The sequence below is a fragment of the Euprymna scolopes genome, chromosome 25 (assembly GCF_053919585.1).
Source record: "Euprymna scolopes isolate OS-2025 chromosome 25, ASM5391958v1, whole genome shotgun sequence".
Classification (NCBI taxonomy): Eukaryota; Metazoa; Mollusca; class Cephalopoda; order Sepiida; family Sepiolidae; genus Euprymna; species Euprymna scolopes.
Genome location: NC_136506.1, coordinates 87,524,563 through 87,539,498, shown reverse-complemented (window position 1 = coordinate 87,539,498; position 14,936 = coordinate 87,524,563). Strand labels below are relative to the sequence as shown.

General features: G+C 35.8%; 1 protein-coding gene and 1 long non-coding RNA gene across 4 annotated transcripts in view; both read right to left on the bottom strand.

The window, feature by feature from the left end:
• The window catches only part of LOC145247491 (uncharacterized), a 534,006-nt gene that overhangs the window by 65,367 nt on the left and 453,703 nt on the right, over window positions 1-14,936 (bottom strand). The window lies entirely within an intron of this gene.
• Window positions 1-14,936, bottom strand: part of LOC145247488 (ras-related protein Rab-5A-like) — a 62,128-nt gene that overhangs the window by 3,547 nt on the left and 43,645 nt on the right. For 2 of the 3 annotated variants that reach the window (XM_080109298.1, XM_080109297.1), the window contains exons 3-5: window positions 13,186-13,337; window positions 12,305-12,427; window positions 6,003-6,096 (exon numbers count right to left, since the gene is read on the bottom strand). In XM_080109298.1, coding sequence (XP_079965424.1) covers window positions 6,003-6,096; window positions 12,305-12,427; window positions 13,186-13,337 — 369 coding nt within the window. The remainder of the gene's footprint in view (window positions 1-6,002; window positions 6,097-12,304; window positions 12,428-13,185; window positions 13,338-14,936) is intronic. The other variant, XM_080109299.1, reaches the window with a different exon arrangement.

The window sequence follows — 14,936 nt, the reverse complement described above, 5'->3', positions numbered from 1 at the left end:
CTCATCTAAAAAATTCTGAAATTTGATTAGTAGCAGTAAACATTTTCTTCTTTTATTAAAAAAAAAGGAAACTTTTTTATCAAGAGATATATTTAATATACCAAAGAGAATAAACTATTCGAACACAAACATGTGGTAAATAGAAAAGAGGCTTGCCTTTTTTTTCTGTTTGTTCTTGGCCTTCGGGCCAGAATCAAAGTGTAGTATCTGCCGGAACAGATACTGCAAGCAAAGACCATATGTGGGGGTAACTCCACATATAAGACCTTGGTCAATGTAGGGGCAACCCTTCATACCAATTGTCACTATCCAGCTCCCCTACTCCCCGGGGAGTTGGTCCCCATTTCCCCTTCACTCCTCACATTAAAAATCGGCCTTGTGCCTAATTTGCTCGGTGGGGGAGCAAATAAATACCAACTCCACATATCAGACCTTGGTCAATGTAGAGGCAACCCTTCATACCAATTGTCACTATCCAGCTCCCACCCATCGGGAGCTGGTCCCCTTTTTCCCTCCCCCCCTCCCTCTCTCTCCACATTAAAAAACGGCCTTGTGCCTAATTTGCTCAGTGGAGAAGCAAATAAATACTTCTTGGCCTTCGGGCCGGGATCAAAGTGTAGTATCTGTTCCGGCAGATACTGCAAGCAAAGACCATATGTGGGGGCGACCCCACATATAAGACCTTGGTCAATGTAGGGGCAACCCTTCATACCAATTGTCACTATCCAGCTCCCCTACTCCCCGGGGAGTTGGTCCCCATTTCCCCTTAACTCCTCACATTAAAAATCGGCCTTGTGCCTAATTTGCTCAGTGGGGGAGCAAATAAATACCATCTGTTCCAGCAGATACATTGGCCTTTTGGTTAAGATCAAAGTGTAGTATCTGTTCCGGCAGATACTGCAAGCTATGACTAGCTATGACTAGCTATGACTAGCAAAGACCAGATGTGGGGGCAACCCCACATGCCTGACCATTAACCAGCTCCCATTTCCCACCTCTCGGGAGCTGGTCCCCTTTTCCCTTCCCCCTCCCTTCACTCCTCACATTAAAAATCGGCCTTGTGCCTAATTTGCTCGGTGGGGGAGCAAATAAATACCATCTGTTCCAGCAGATACTGCAAGCTATGAATAGCTATGACTAGCTATGACTAGCAAAGACCAGATGTGGGGGCAACCCCACATGCCTGACCTTTAACCAGCTCATTTCCCACCTCTCGGGAGCTGGTCCCCTCTTTCCCTTCCCCCTCCCTTCACTCCTCACATTAAAAATTGGCCTTGTGCCTAATTTGCTCGGTGGGGGAGCAAATAAATACCATCTGTTCCAGCAGATACTGCAAGCAAAGACCATTATAAGACCTTGATCAATGTAGGGGCAACCCTTCATACCAAATGTCAATATCCAGCTCCCCTACTCCCCGGGGAGTTGGTCCCCATTTCCCCTTCACTCCTCACATTAAAAATCGGACTTGTGCCTAATTTGCTCGGTGGGGGAACAAATAAATACCCTGTTGTTCTTGGCCTTCAGACCAGGATTAATGTGTAGTATCTGTTCTGCAGATGCTGCACTTAAGATAATTTGTACCAGTCAATGGAGGGGAAACCCTCTATACTGGGGCAATTATTATTTTTGGTAACCAGAGTGCCCCCTTTTTGCCTACTTTTAGGGGAGCTGGTTTTTACCCCACATTAAAAACGGCCCTGTGCCTAATTTGCTTTGGTGGGGTTGGTTGGTTGGTTGTTTTTGTTTTACAGCATATCTAACTTTTTCAGGTTATTTAATGCCGAAGCTAGTTATTTGGAGGAACGATTTTTAATGGGGTATATTTGTTTTTTAAGTCGGATTCTATTTAACCCATAGTTGGGACCCTAACAGGTACTACCACTCCGGGTCAGAGTGGACCTGGGAGCAATGGCAATTAAGGGTGGCTCCACTCCCCAAAGCCTGCAAGCTGGGGCCTCATCATCAGATAAAGTTTAAGATCATATCCAGGACTGCTTTGGTGGGGAAGCAAATAAATACATTAACACAAACATGTGGTAAAAACTTGCAAAGAGGGGTTCGCTGACTCCTCGTGCGTTCATCATCATCAACAACAACAACAGCAGTGCGTTCTGTGCATAACACAAGGATTTTACTTGCAAAGAAAAAAAAAGCAGACAATAGAACTCTTTCAGTTTCTGAAGATGAGGCTGATATGGTCCGAAATTAAATAGAAATGTTTCAACTTTAAAATAAAAAAAAAGTAAAGAAAGAAATGGGATCGTATTTTTCATTCTTCTTTTAATAAAATATTTTTGCATCTTTAACGTGTTCTAAAAAAAAAAAAAAAAAAAAAAAACAGTTTTATCCGTTTATTCAAAGTTTTTTAACACTGGAATTTTTTTACCGAGAGAAATTTTATCGAATTTTTTTTTTTTTTTTTTTTTTTTTTTACTAAGAGAAATAATAAATATATGAAAGAACAGACTATTTCATCACTAACACCAATAAACGAAATGACTTTTTTACGATTAATTTCTGAAAAAAAAAAAAAAAAAAAAAAGTTAGACACAAGGTCAATTTTAAATGTAGAGAAAAGAGGTGCACCAGAGACTGAGACAAAAAAAATGCCTAATTTTAATGATACAAAAGATCAACTTATTTTTAGGAATGTAACTGTTGTGAATGGTGTTAAAATAATTAGTGCTTGTCATATTTTTAAATATGTGCTTTTAAGCAAAAACAACAGCACTTACTTACTTGTCATGTCGAAAATAGTAATACATCCAAAAATTACGAAAATTCATCGAGTAGGGAATTATTTATAGTTAAAATATTTTTTCACAGAAAAATGGCATTTTCCCTAGATGTGAACACTTTGAAGATTGTGAATACGGGGGGGGGCATATTATCTTCCGTTTTCACGACTTTAATGGCCGAATGCTTCGTTTTAGGCGATAGCGATAGACTTCTTTTTTTTTTTACTAAAACACAGTAGTAGTTGTTCTACTCTATGAATTTTCGTAATTTTTGGATAGATTACTATTTTCGACACGACAATTACTATTGTTTTTGCTTAAAATCACATATTAAAAAAAATTGTCGACTATCTTAACAAGCAGTAAATAATTTAGTCAGATTTTGTGATTATCGTATAAATAATTTGAATTATTGAAAGCCTTCAGATGCGATATTTAAAAGAATAGAATTTATAGAAATTAAAACAATAAGTACTGAACTGAATATTACAATGACGTGTTAAAAAAATATAAAAATTTGTATTATTTGGATTTTTCGGACGACTTTTCTCATTTGGGTGGGGGTTTTTTTCACAACGTTTCGACTGATGTAACCCACGACCTTCTTCATGTGCATATTTGTTATGTTGTGGCGGTATAAGGTCTATATACAGTGGTACCTCAGTACTCAACCATAATTCGTTCCAGATCTTTGTTCAAACACCGAAATGTTCAACAACCGAAATAGAATTAATGGGTTCAACAACCGAAATAGAATTAATGGGTTCAACAACTGAAATAGAATTAATGGGTTCCAGAGTTTAAAAGTCCCTTTTTTATCTGTAAACTTTGAGGATTTTATACATTTAATTGCATTACCATTGCATATTCCTTTACAAGCGCTGACACACGTATTCCTCTTTCAAATTTCACTATCAGTTCCTTTTTAAATTCGACCGTCGTTCGCATAGTTTTCCTGCTTTATTTCTCTTTTCTTTGTTTTTATCAAATGGTAAAAAAAATGTTCATTTCTTCTTTGTTTCTAAAGTCTGTACATGCCACTAAATCGATTATTTGAACAACAAAGGTGTGTGTGTATATATATATATATATATATATATATATATATATATATATATATATATATATATATTTAATTACTGTCATCCCGAGATATGTCCGCTTCGTTCATATTAAAGTTTACTGGCCGTTTTTTTTTTTGTTTTTTTTTAACACTTCAAAGTCCTTTGTCGATCCATGCAAAAAAAAAAAAAAGGGATCGACCAATCGAATTGCGTGATTCTGGTGCCACGCTGATGTGCTACAAATAACTCAGACACCTCTTAGACTGTCAAAGGAGTTGCGATGATGCTGTTATAAATATAACTCTCGTCACAAACTCATAGGCCCTGTTGGTGGGGCATTAGAATACGCTGACTGCCCCCCCCCCCCTGCAGAAGGTAAAAGTCCCTCAATGGGGGTCCTGGATATGACCTTAAACTATATCCAGTGGTGAGGCCCCAGCTTGTGGGCTTTGGGGAGTGTGGAGCCACCCTTTAATTACCATTGCTCCCAGGTCCACTCTGACCCGGAGTGGTAGTACCTGTTAGGGTCCCAACTAGAAACCGATATGAAAACAACAAATATATTCTATTAAAAAAAATTTTTCTTCAAAATCTTTGGATTCAGCATTAAATAACCGGAAAAGGGTTGATATGCCGTAAAACAACCAACCAACCAACAAACCAACAAACAAACTCACATGGCGACATCGGAGTGAGGTTGGGTCGTCACACTAAACATAAAAAATATCACGATCAGTATGAATTACAACTTTCCATTGAGGAACACTGCTGCTTGTTTACATTCGAAGCGAAGCCGGTGGTTCAAACTCCAAAATTTTGTTCAACTACCGAGACGAGAAAATCTCTAACTTTTGGTTCGAACACAGAGTTGTTCGACCACCGAAACGTTCAAAAACCGAGGTATCATTGTATGTGTAAGGCAGTGTATATAAAGTGCGTTGAGTATATGATGAGTTGTGTATATAGTGAAGTCTCTGCATGTCATCTATTGCTCATAAATGCTTTCATATATACATTACATACATATAGTTCAACAGGAAATACAACAATACAAATAACACAAAGGGGGCAGAAGGGGTGGTTATGCAATTTGCCAATAAAGAAATCATATCTTTGTTCATCCAGATCTTGGTTGATAAATCTGTTAAAAGCGGAAATGAACATTTCTTCCAAAGAAACGACCAGGAGTTTTCGGTTATATTTTAGACAGCTTTTATTTCACTATGTTTCCTTGTTGGAAGATTGCCCACTTGGCTTATCAAAAACTTGTTTACATTGGACTTGAAGACTACCATATTGTAGTCAGCTGGGAAGCAGGCAAACAGAACAGAGTTCCACAGGCGTGCAGTGCTGAGAAATAAGCTTTGTTCATGGAATCTACGTTTAGGTTTAGGCAGAGACCAAGAGTGGGTTCAGCTAGACGAGTGTTTTTCATGAAAGTTTGGCAAGGAGGGGACCATAGATTGAGGCTCAGACGAGCACTTGCCATGAAAGTGTTGGCTCGCACTGAGGATTGAACCTTCGACCTCCAGAAGAGTTAACTTTACAACTAAATTTTTTTACAGAGTACTTTATCCACTGTGCCACGTGTCCTTATGAGTTCAAGAACAGTATTTCGAAAAATCCAAATAATACGAATATTTAATTTTCATCTAAAAAAGTCAGAAACATTATAAAAATATTTCAAAATGACTAATGGAGATTTAGTATCTGTCTGTCTGAAGTCAAACTGTTACTGTCTTTCCATGCACAATTCAGGGAAGAGAGTGGTATAGTATTTGTTGTATTGTCAGGAGACTATCCTCCCAGGCATTATCTTATCCATTTTTTTTTTAAAAGCGAAATAGTGTAGTATCTGTTCTGCTGTCAGGATACAATTCTCCCCAGAATTATCTCCTCATTTAGAGGGGTAGTGTCGTATCTGCTCCGTTGTCATAATACTATCCTCCCAGGCATTGGTTCCTCCTGGGGGGGGGGGCAATATAGTACATGTTCGTTTGTTTTTTTTTCACATATACTAGCATTTTTTTTCTTTTTAAAATAATAAACATATTTCGTTGTTTCTTATATATATATATATATATATATATATATATATATATATATATATATATATTACATTGTTTTTTTTTTTTTTTGTTTTTTTTTACAAAAATGTTATAGACATGAACGCGGGAAAAGCCATTCCCAAGATACGAACCTAGTCTTGTAAAGAGTTTATCGACATTTGCTCCTGTTTTTGCTGACACTTCTTCAAAAATAACACCATTTGTTTTGGCAAATTCCTGTGCTACCTGCAAATAATGATTTTCAAATATTATTACAATTCTTAAAAAAGAAAAAATATGATTGAATTATAAAAGCCTAGCATAGTTAACCAACGATGCCCCCTCCCCCACTCCGATGCAGGGGGGGGCACGAAAAACAAAAATAAAAGAGTTAAAACGTATGTGTACATACATACCATCTTTCATTTAAAATATCTATCTACCTCTCCCTCTCTCTATATATATAGGGCAAGCGTCCTCAACACAAGCCTAGGAAGAGGTTCAGGGACTCTACAAAGAATAATTTGAAAGTCTTACAACTCGACATCCACACACGGGAAGAACTTACTCTGCAAAGGCCGAAGTGGCGAAAGCTTGTACGTGAAAGTTGTGATGCTCGAGAGAAAAGAAAGCACACCCACAGCAATCTGAAGTGAGAGCTTCGCAAAGGTTTAATTGACAGTCTTAACCATGACACACAGCGCTGGAAATGCAACACTTGTGAACGAGTGCTTTTGTCAAAAGCTGGCTACGTCAACCACCTTAAGTCGCACAAAACTCCTGTTCAGGTCAACTTTGCACCTATTAGTCTGAACCAAACGATCTGTTTAACATGCAGCAAAGTTTGCAAGTCTACTGCTGGTTTGAGAAGACATGTGATTGCTCATAGGAATACCCTTCAACCTCCAGGGGAAGTCAACTCGATGGAAATTGTTCAAGTTGTATGTCACATCTGCTTCAAGATGTGCAAATCTGCGGCGGGAGTACAGAGTCATCTGAGATGGCATGGACAATAAGATTGGGAGAACTCAATGTGACGGCGATCATCTGGATAGATGCAGCAATCATATACATATATATATATATATCACACACACTTATGCAATATAAGGACCGTACTGTCATCAGAATCGTCCAGGCAGTTTGCAGAAAATGCTGAAAGCTATCGAAACAAGCAGCATCTTGATCTAGTACAAAAATCATAAAGAAAACCTGCAGATTAGAAATTAAATGTAATTTCTTGCTTGAATTAAAAATAAAATTCAAATACGAAAAAAAGGGGGGGGTCAAGTATTTTGAGCTCTTAAATAAAAAGAAAACATTAGTTTTATAATGCGCATTTTGTTGTACAAAGAATGTAAGAAATCAATACGTGGGTTTGTATTACAATCCACAGGGGTGCGAAAAACTTAAAATATATATATATATATATATATATATATATATATATATAACAAATAAATGTTATCAAAGACAAAATTAGGTTACTTTTTTACCTATCTGGCAAAGTTTTTAGTGTTTTTATTTAATGTAAAATGTTTATTCAGTTCAAAAAGCAAGTAATTTCTGAGCTACGGAAGAGCAAGAAAAAAATGGTCGTGATGTTTCTTTACATCTTTGAAGTCTCGATAACCACTTCAAAATAAGAAATAAAACAACATTGTGATAAAAATCCATTCAATAAATGCCATGGTAACATTTATTGGGTGGGCTTCTACCATGCTTTTGTTTTATTTCTTATTTTTAAGTCTTTGTCGAGATTTCAAAGATATCGCGGTAATTTTTTCTTGTTCTCCGGTAGCTCTCAATGTTTTTCGAACTGAATAAACATTTTATATTAAATAAAAACACTAAAAACTTATTTACTTAGGTAGAAAAGTAACCTTAATATTGCGTTTGATAAAATTTATTTGTCATATATTTGTTTTTTGACAACTGTTTCGTACCTCTGTACCCGAATTCGGGTGTTTGATTTCAAAATACAAGATTTCCTATTCTTTTTTTTTTTTACCGCGTTTCATATAACGAAAATACATTTTTGTTTGGTTGATTTCTGTACTAGGTTAAGATATCACTGATTTATTATTTTTTAAAAATCTAAATATTTATGTTGATTTGAACAAATAAAAAATATCATGAGAAAAAAGTTCATATATATATATAAAAAAAAAAAAAAAAAAATTGTTTACTATAAATACATATTTAATGTTGAGAAAATCCAGCACCCTCAAGAGGAGCACTCTGGATTGAGACAAAAAAAATTTTTAAATTTTAAATCGCTTAAACCCAGGGGTATTTCTTGTTCACTGACCAAAGACAGAACTGATGAAGTGTAATATGAGAACAGGTACTACACTTTACTCTCCCTCCAATTTAAATATATAAATGTTGTGTAAGAGTGCTGATTACGAGGCTGGTTGGTACCGATGCATTGCATCATAGAGACGATGCTAGAGGTGCCCAGCTTCGAATATGTAATGCGCTTTCAACAGATTTCACCCCATTTTCTTCAACCCAGAGTCGATAGCTAAAAGGTGTTAAATAATCCACCTTCCCAGGCTTTACTTTCTCTTTCAGAAGGAGTTAGTTTATTGCTAATTGTCTAAGACTCCCCGATTCGGCGATTCCGATGGCGCCACTCTGTCAATTTTGTCCACCCTTCCAATAAGGGTTAGTTTATTGCTTGAGAAAGGGTTAGTTTATTGCTAATCGGCTGAGGCACCACTACCGGGGAATGCCGATGGGGCTGTGCGGGCACCTTTTTGTAAGCCAGAGTGATCTGTCTCTTGGGCGCTGGCTTTTCGATCCCCCACGTTCCGCCCTTGTGTCACATCTTCCGTTGGTGGAATGGAGGTAAATAATAGCTTGTCTTTATATCTGATCCACCCCACCTCCATTCCACTTGCTCATCTCTTTTCTTTTTCAAGTTGGATGCACACGAGGACTTTAGACATTCTTTTGTATCTCATATCTTATGACATGGCCAGCTCATCATAATTGACATCACATGAGAAATGATATAATTTGCTAACAATTACCCAATTGGCCTGCCTAGTTTGGAATTTTACATTTGGGCACAGAACTATTCATTCTATATGTGGTTATTCATTTCTCTCCCACGACGGAAAGATGTGACACAATGGCAGAAAGTGGGATTTGAAAAGATGGCGCTCTAGAGGTCTGCAAAAAACGCTTGGAAAGTCCCGTTAGCATTCCCCGATAAGCATGCCTCAGGCAATTAGCAATAAACTAACACAAAGGGTGAGAAGGTAAAGCCTAGAAGAGTGGACCTCCTAGAACTTCACAGGACCATTTACCTCAACCAACATAGAAAAAACGACTGCAACAATTGCCCAGATTCTCGTGGCATTGGAGACGAGGAAAAACCTCCGACTGGAACTTATTGTATGTATATAATAGTGTCAGTACAATTTCAATATCCCCATCTGCCGCTTGATTCCAATTACTGATTCTGTTCTAAAATCCTGATTCCAACACAATTACCGATTCCAATTCTGTTTAAATTTCTAAATATTTAGTTATAAGTTTGTTATTTTTTTTATATCATGAAATCCCATTTAATGCATATTTTCACAAAAGTAAAAAAAAAAACTAGGACGAGAGGCGCATATTACACAAATACGAGATGCCTTCAATAAGTTTCCAGATATTTTTTGTATAGGCACTTTTATTGACAGGACACAAATGAAACTTTAGTTCCCTTCGAAGTAATCTCCTCCGGCTGCAATACACTTGTTGTACCGTTCCAACAACTTCTGGAAGGCCTCATGAAAGTCCTCTTGTGTGAGCATGTCTATGACCCTTGTCACAGCCTCTTTCATCTCCTCAATTGCCAACAGCCTCTAAGGTTTTCCTTGAGCTTAAGGAATAACTAAAAGTCACAGGGAGCAAGGTTTGGACTATAGGGAGGGTGAGGAACTGTCTTGATGCCCATCTTGCTCAAATAGTCTGTGACAAGGATGGAGTTGTGGACTGGTGCATTCACGCAAATCTTCCGCATCTTCAATTCCTCGCGAATAATTGTGTGTGCAGTTCCCACACTGACATCAAACTGTGCACTTACACCTTTCAGCATCCTTCACAGACTCCCTGCCTTCCTAACTAAAACTCTTGAGGAAAACTTCCAGCCTATAGTGGAAGGGGCTGAAACAGAATGGTATTGTACAATGCTGCCAAGACTAAACTTATTTCCTTTAATAATTATAAGACACCTTCTCAATCACAGATTGCCATGGATAATGATACACTGCTTGAAATTACTTCCTTCAAGCTCCTAGGTTTAACATTCACAGACAACATGAATTGGAACAAATACATTGAGGAAATTGCCAAGGCTGCTGTGAGGAAAGTGGGCACTCTCTACCGTGCTAAAAGGCTACTCACACCTGATAGTATCATGTATCTCTACAAAACCATTATTTGCTCATGCGTGGAGTATTGTTGCCACATCTGGGCTGGTGCATCTGCTACCAATCTCTCATTCCTAGATGGAGTTCAGAAAAGTTTTCACAAACCTAAAAGGTTCCACACTGTCAGCCAAACTCCAACCTCTGTCCAATCGCCGAAATGTGACATTAATGTACCTGTTTTACAAGTATTTTAACATAAATATCCTCCACAAACAGCAAAATCCCACCCCTACACTGTAGACATCCCTAGATACTGTAAAGCCTTCTACCCAAATAGCTTCTTCCCTCAAACTGTGAGACTTTGGAATTCCCTCCCGGCTCCCTTCTTCCCTTACTCTACAGACATGCAGAAGTTCAAGTGTAGTGTGAATAGATATTTCGCTGCTCAACTCCCTACATAATATCTTTGCAAAGCTGGTCCCAAATAGTAGCCCCTTAGAACTTAGTGGCACTGTGCCTTGTTTGGGGTGAAAAAAAAACAGTAAAAAAAAAATAATGTTGTTTTTTAAATATTTTTAAAAAAGTTTTTTTCAGAACATGTTAAAATTTTAAGTGCGGGGACTTCCTTTACCTGCTCTGTACTTTCACCTAACAATTAATAAACAAAAGATACCAAAAAAAGTTTAAAACAAAAGAAGAACCGAAAGTGAAGTTGAAACAGAAATCGTAAAGATAATCCAAATCATATTCAACTAAATTGAGAAGACGATTTTGTTTTATCTGATCCTAGTGAACAACAGTTTAGTTCAGGGGTCGGCAACCTCTGGCCCAAGAGCCCAACTTGGCCTTTGAGTGAATTTTGTTTATCCCGTCACCTTACTCAGAGCACGATATAAATAAAGATTTTTTTTTGTAAAATATGTTTGTAATTTTTCTTTCTTTTTTTTTATATATATTTCTGTAGTAAAATAAGTGATAACGTTTAAATATAATCGTAATATATTTAATAATTGTTTTTTTCTTTTTCTTTTTACACGGGAGTATAAGTATTATCAAGACCCAATGGCCACTCAAAGAATAAGAGTTAATCAATGTAAGGTGGTAGTGTAGTAATCGTTAATCGTATAAATTGATTAGAATTTGATTATTTAAAGGGACGGTTCAACAAGAACTTGTTTACATTGGACTTGAAGCCTACGATATTGTAGTCAGCCAGGAAGCAGGCCAGTAGAACAGTGCTCCACAGATGGGCAGTTCTGGGGAAGAAATTTTGTTCATGGAATATGAGTTTTCTTCAAATCCACAGAAGATTTATTTATATGCTAGCAGGCCACTCGGCGTTGCCCGGTCGTAAAATACACAGAAATATTGTATTTTAATTCATACAATACGTTTTTGTATCAATTAAAATACAATATTTCTGTGTATTTAGTGAAGTGAAAGAATAATACTCACATGCACGTCTGCATGCGAGTATTATGTCTTTTCTAAGCAGTTCACTTCTTGTAAGTAAAAAAAAATTACTCGAACTGAGATCAAAACCAAAACTTAAAGACAGTGAGTTAAGCTGGATATGATCTTTAAAAAGTGTTTTCAAACTTACTTATTCTTAACATAAGGAATCTGTCACATGAACGATTCATACATGCGCATTCGTGAAACAGTTGATAAACAGATAAAAATCCAATGACCCCCCTCCTTCAGGTACCAATTTTTCAACTTTGACCCATTAGCAGCACTTTTTTCCAGATCAAAACCGATTAATTTTCTACATATCTGAATACTCTATATACCAAATTTCAAGCCCGTAGATCAAAAATTCGTTGAGTATATAGGTTGAGAATTGTTCTCACACACACACACTTTTATAGATATATATATATTTAATAACATTGTTGTGGTCCATGACAATACAGTCAAAGCTGCCTCTGATAATCAGCGTAGCTTTTTGGCCTTCACGTTACAATAGTTTGTTGACTGGTCAGTTTAGTTCATTATTTAAAAAAAAAAAAAAAAAAAAAAAAAAAAAAAAAGCAAATTTTTTTTTTAATAATCTGTTAAATTTCAAAAACACAAGAACTCACCTGAGAATCAACAGTTTTTGTTTGTATCAGATCGATCTTGTTTGCTACAAGAGCAATTTGGATATCAGGTGGAGCATATTTGTGGATATATTGCAACCAAGACGGAATTGCTTCATAACTGTTCTGAAAAAAAAAAAAAAAAAAAAAAAACAATGATAAGAACGCTGCCATTTTTTTTTTTTTTTTTTTTTTAAGTTCAGCATAGATTTCACTGTAAACTGCTAAAATCGTTGCTGCTTATTCAGAATTCTTGTACCGATTATGCTTTTCGACCTACTGACCTTATGGACAAGTAATGCTTTTCCTTTCTGTTTAATGTTATTTTTTTTATTTTGACCTCAAATCCGATTGCAGATGAGCCAGGTTCAAGCCTAATAAAATCTTACTGTAATTAATGCAATTTAAACTTCACAAAAATAATATATGTAAAAAAAAAAAAAAACAGGAAAAGAAAATAATTTGGCACTAGTTCATAAATCCCCCCTCCCATAAAAACAAACAAAAATAACGAAAAATCTGTATCATGTACATACCCATAACAGGAAGAAAATATCATACACCAAAAATCATCTAAATTGATTGAGTAGTTTTATTTTTAAATAAAATAAAATTTTATGGCTGAAGTATGAGCAATGACCTTTTGACACCATCTTAAAACAGATCAAATGGAACAAAGGAAATAACTCAAAATAATTCGAAATTTTAGGAAGCCATTCCTAAAATTGAGAGAGAAGGGGGGGGGCATTGAAAAACTCAAATTTGCTTAAAAACAATTTTCAGAAATTAAAATATATAGGAAAAAAAAAGCCTTAAGGAAACAAACGTTGATTAACTCGGCTTCAGTATAAAAACTGGCAAGTAAGAATGAGTGTAGTACTAACCATATCGGTGACGTCATAGACCAAGAGAGCAAATTTAGCATCTCTTAAATACATGGGTACCAGGCTTTTAAACCTTTCTTGACCAGCAGTGTCCCAGATTTGAAATATAATACGCCGTCGGCCATAATTCATCTGTCGAAATACAAAGACTGCTGAAAAACAAGATAACAAATTGATTGGGTCAGATATATGTAGAAAGGTTTTAAGAATTAATAAAAAGAAAAACAAATGATTATATATGGATGATACACTAGTGTTACATTTTGATTGGCTGAAACAGTCACGTGTTAGAAGGATACTTAGGAGATATATATATATATATATATATATATATATATGTCTGTTTATTATACACACATTATTTGTTACATATGTGCATACATGTTTCAGTAGAGTTCCTATTTAAAGAGACCTACCTCGTTAGATCAAAGAAAAAAGTTTCCTTCTTTGGTCTGATGAGGTGGTTCATTTTAAATAGGGACTTCACCGAAACATGTATGCCCATATGTAACCAATAATGTTTGTATGATAAAGAGACTATATACCTGCTCTGTTCTGCATTGAGCACTTTTTAATAATCACGCGGGTTTCATTGGATTTACATCTAGGAAACTAATCTATACAACAATTTATATATATATCATAGAATCACAGATCGTATAATACAGTAAACCTAAAGTCCAAATAAATATTAGTATCAATATTTATAAAAACAATCTCAATTAGATAAAGAAAGCTCAATATGCGAGATAGAGCAATAATTTAAATGGAAATTTGGAGTGAAATTACGTAGAATTACAGCAAAAGTTCAAATATTAGAGTATGTGAGGGGGTAGGTGAAAGCTAATTCTTCAGTAGTAAAAGTCACCTGTAAATCTATTGATGTGAATATTTCAAATAGAAGGGGGGGGGTGAGCCACAGATTAGGATTTAAATGTACAGTTTTAGACCCTATCGAGTTTTGATGTGGAAATAATATTATTTTGAACTCATTACTACTGCAATACAAATAACATCCGATTAGACTTCAAAACTCTCTAGATATGCCTTTATTCTTTTAAATAGCACACTAATTAATCTAATATACAAATGGCTATATGTTTGTCTGTCTGTCTGTCTGTCTCCATATTTTCAAACTATATCTCTTCCGAAACTAAAAATCACAGAGCGGCACTAGGGGCCGCAAATGATTGGATTTTTTACGGGCCATTCTTATATGGGTATTTAGCCAGTTAAAATAGTTTTTAGGGGTTAAAAATGGGTCAAAATTGAAAAAAAATCGTAAAAAATTTTGTACATACATCTTAGTTTATTTTTAATTTTATATATACGGTTTATATGCATGTCGCGTTGTTACAGTGGTAACGTCACCAGCTTTGAATGCTACAGTTTCGGTTTCAATTCTAGCTGATGGCAATTAAATTAATTATTTTTTTACTTTTGAAATCACGACTCTATAATGATATATACTAAATCTGGAAAAATTAAAAATATCATATTTAGGTGTATTTTACACACGGGGCAAAGCCGGGCGCCCCACCCCGGTCTCTATTGTAGGATATAATAACTTATAGATCACTGTCATAGTAAATTTCGTGTCCTATGAATTGAGTGTCAGATACAATCATTTTTCTCTAATATGCTTTCTAATTTAACAACACAAAACATTCCACCAGAGTACTGTACATTAATCTATATATTAATACGATAGCGTGTGTGTTATTTTGTGTGTCACACTTACATCTTTCTTT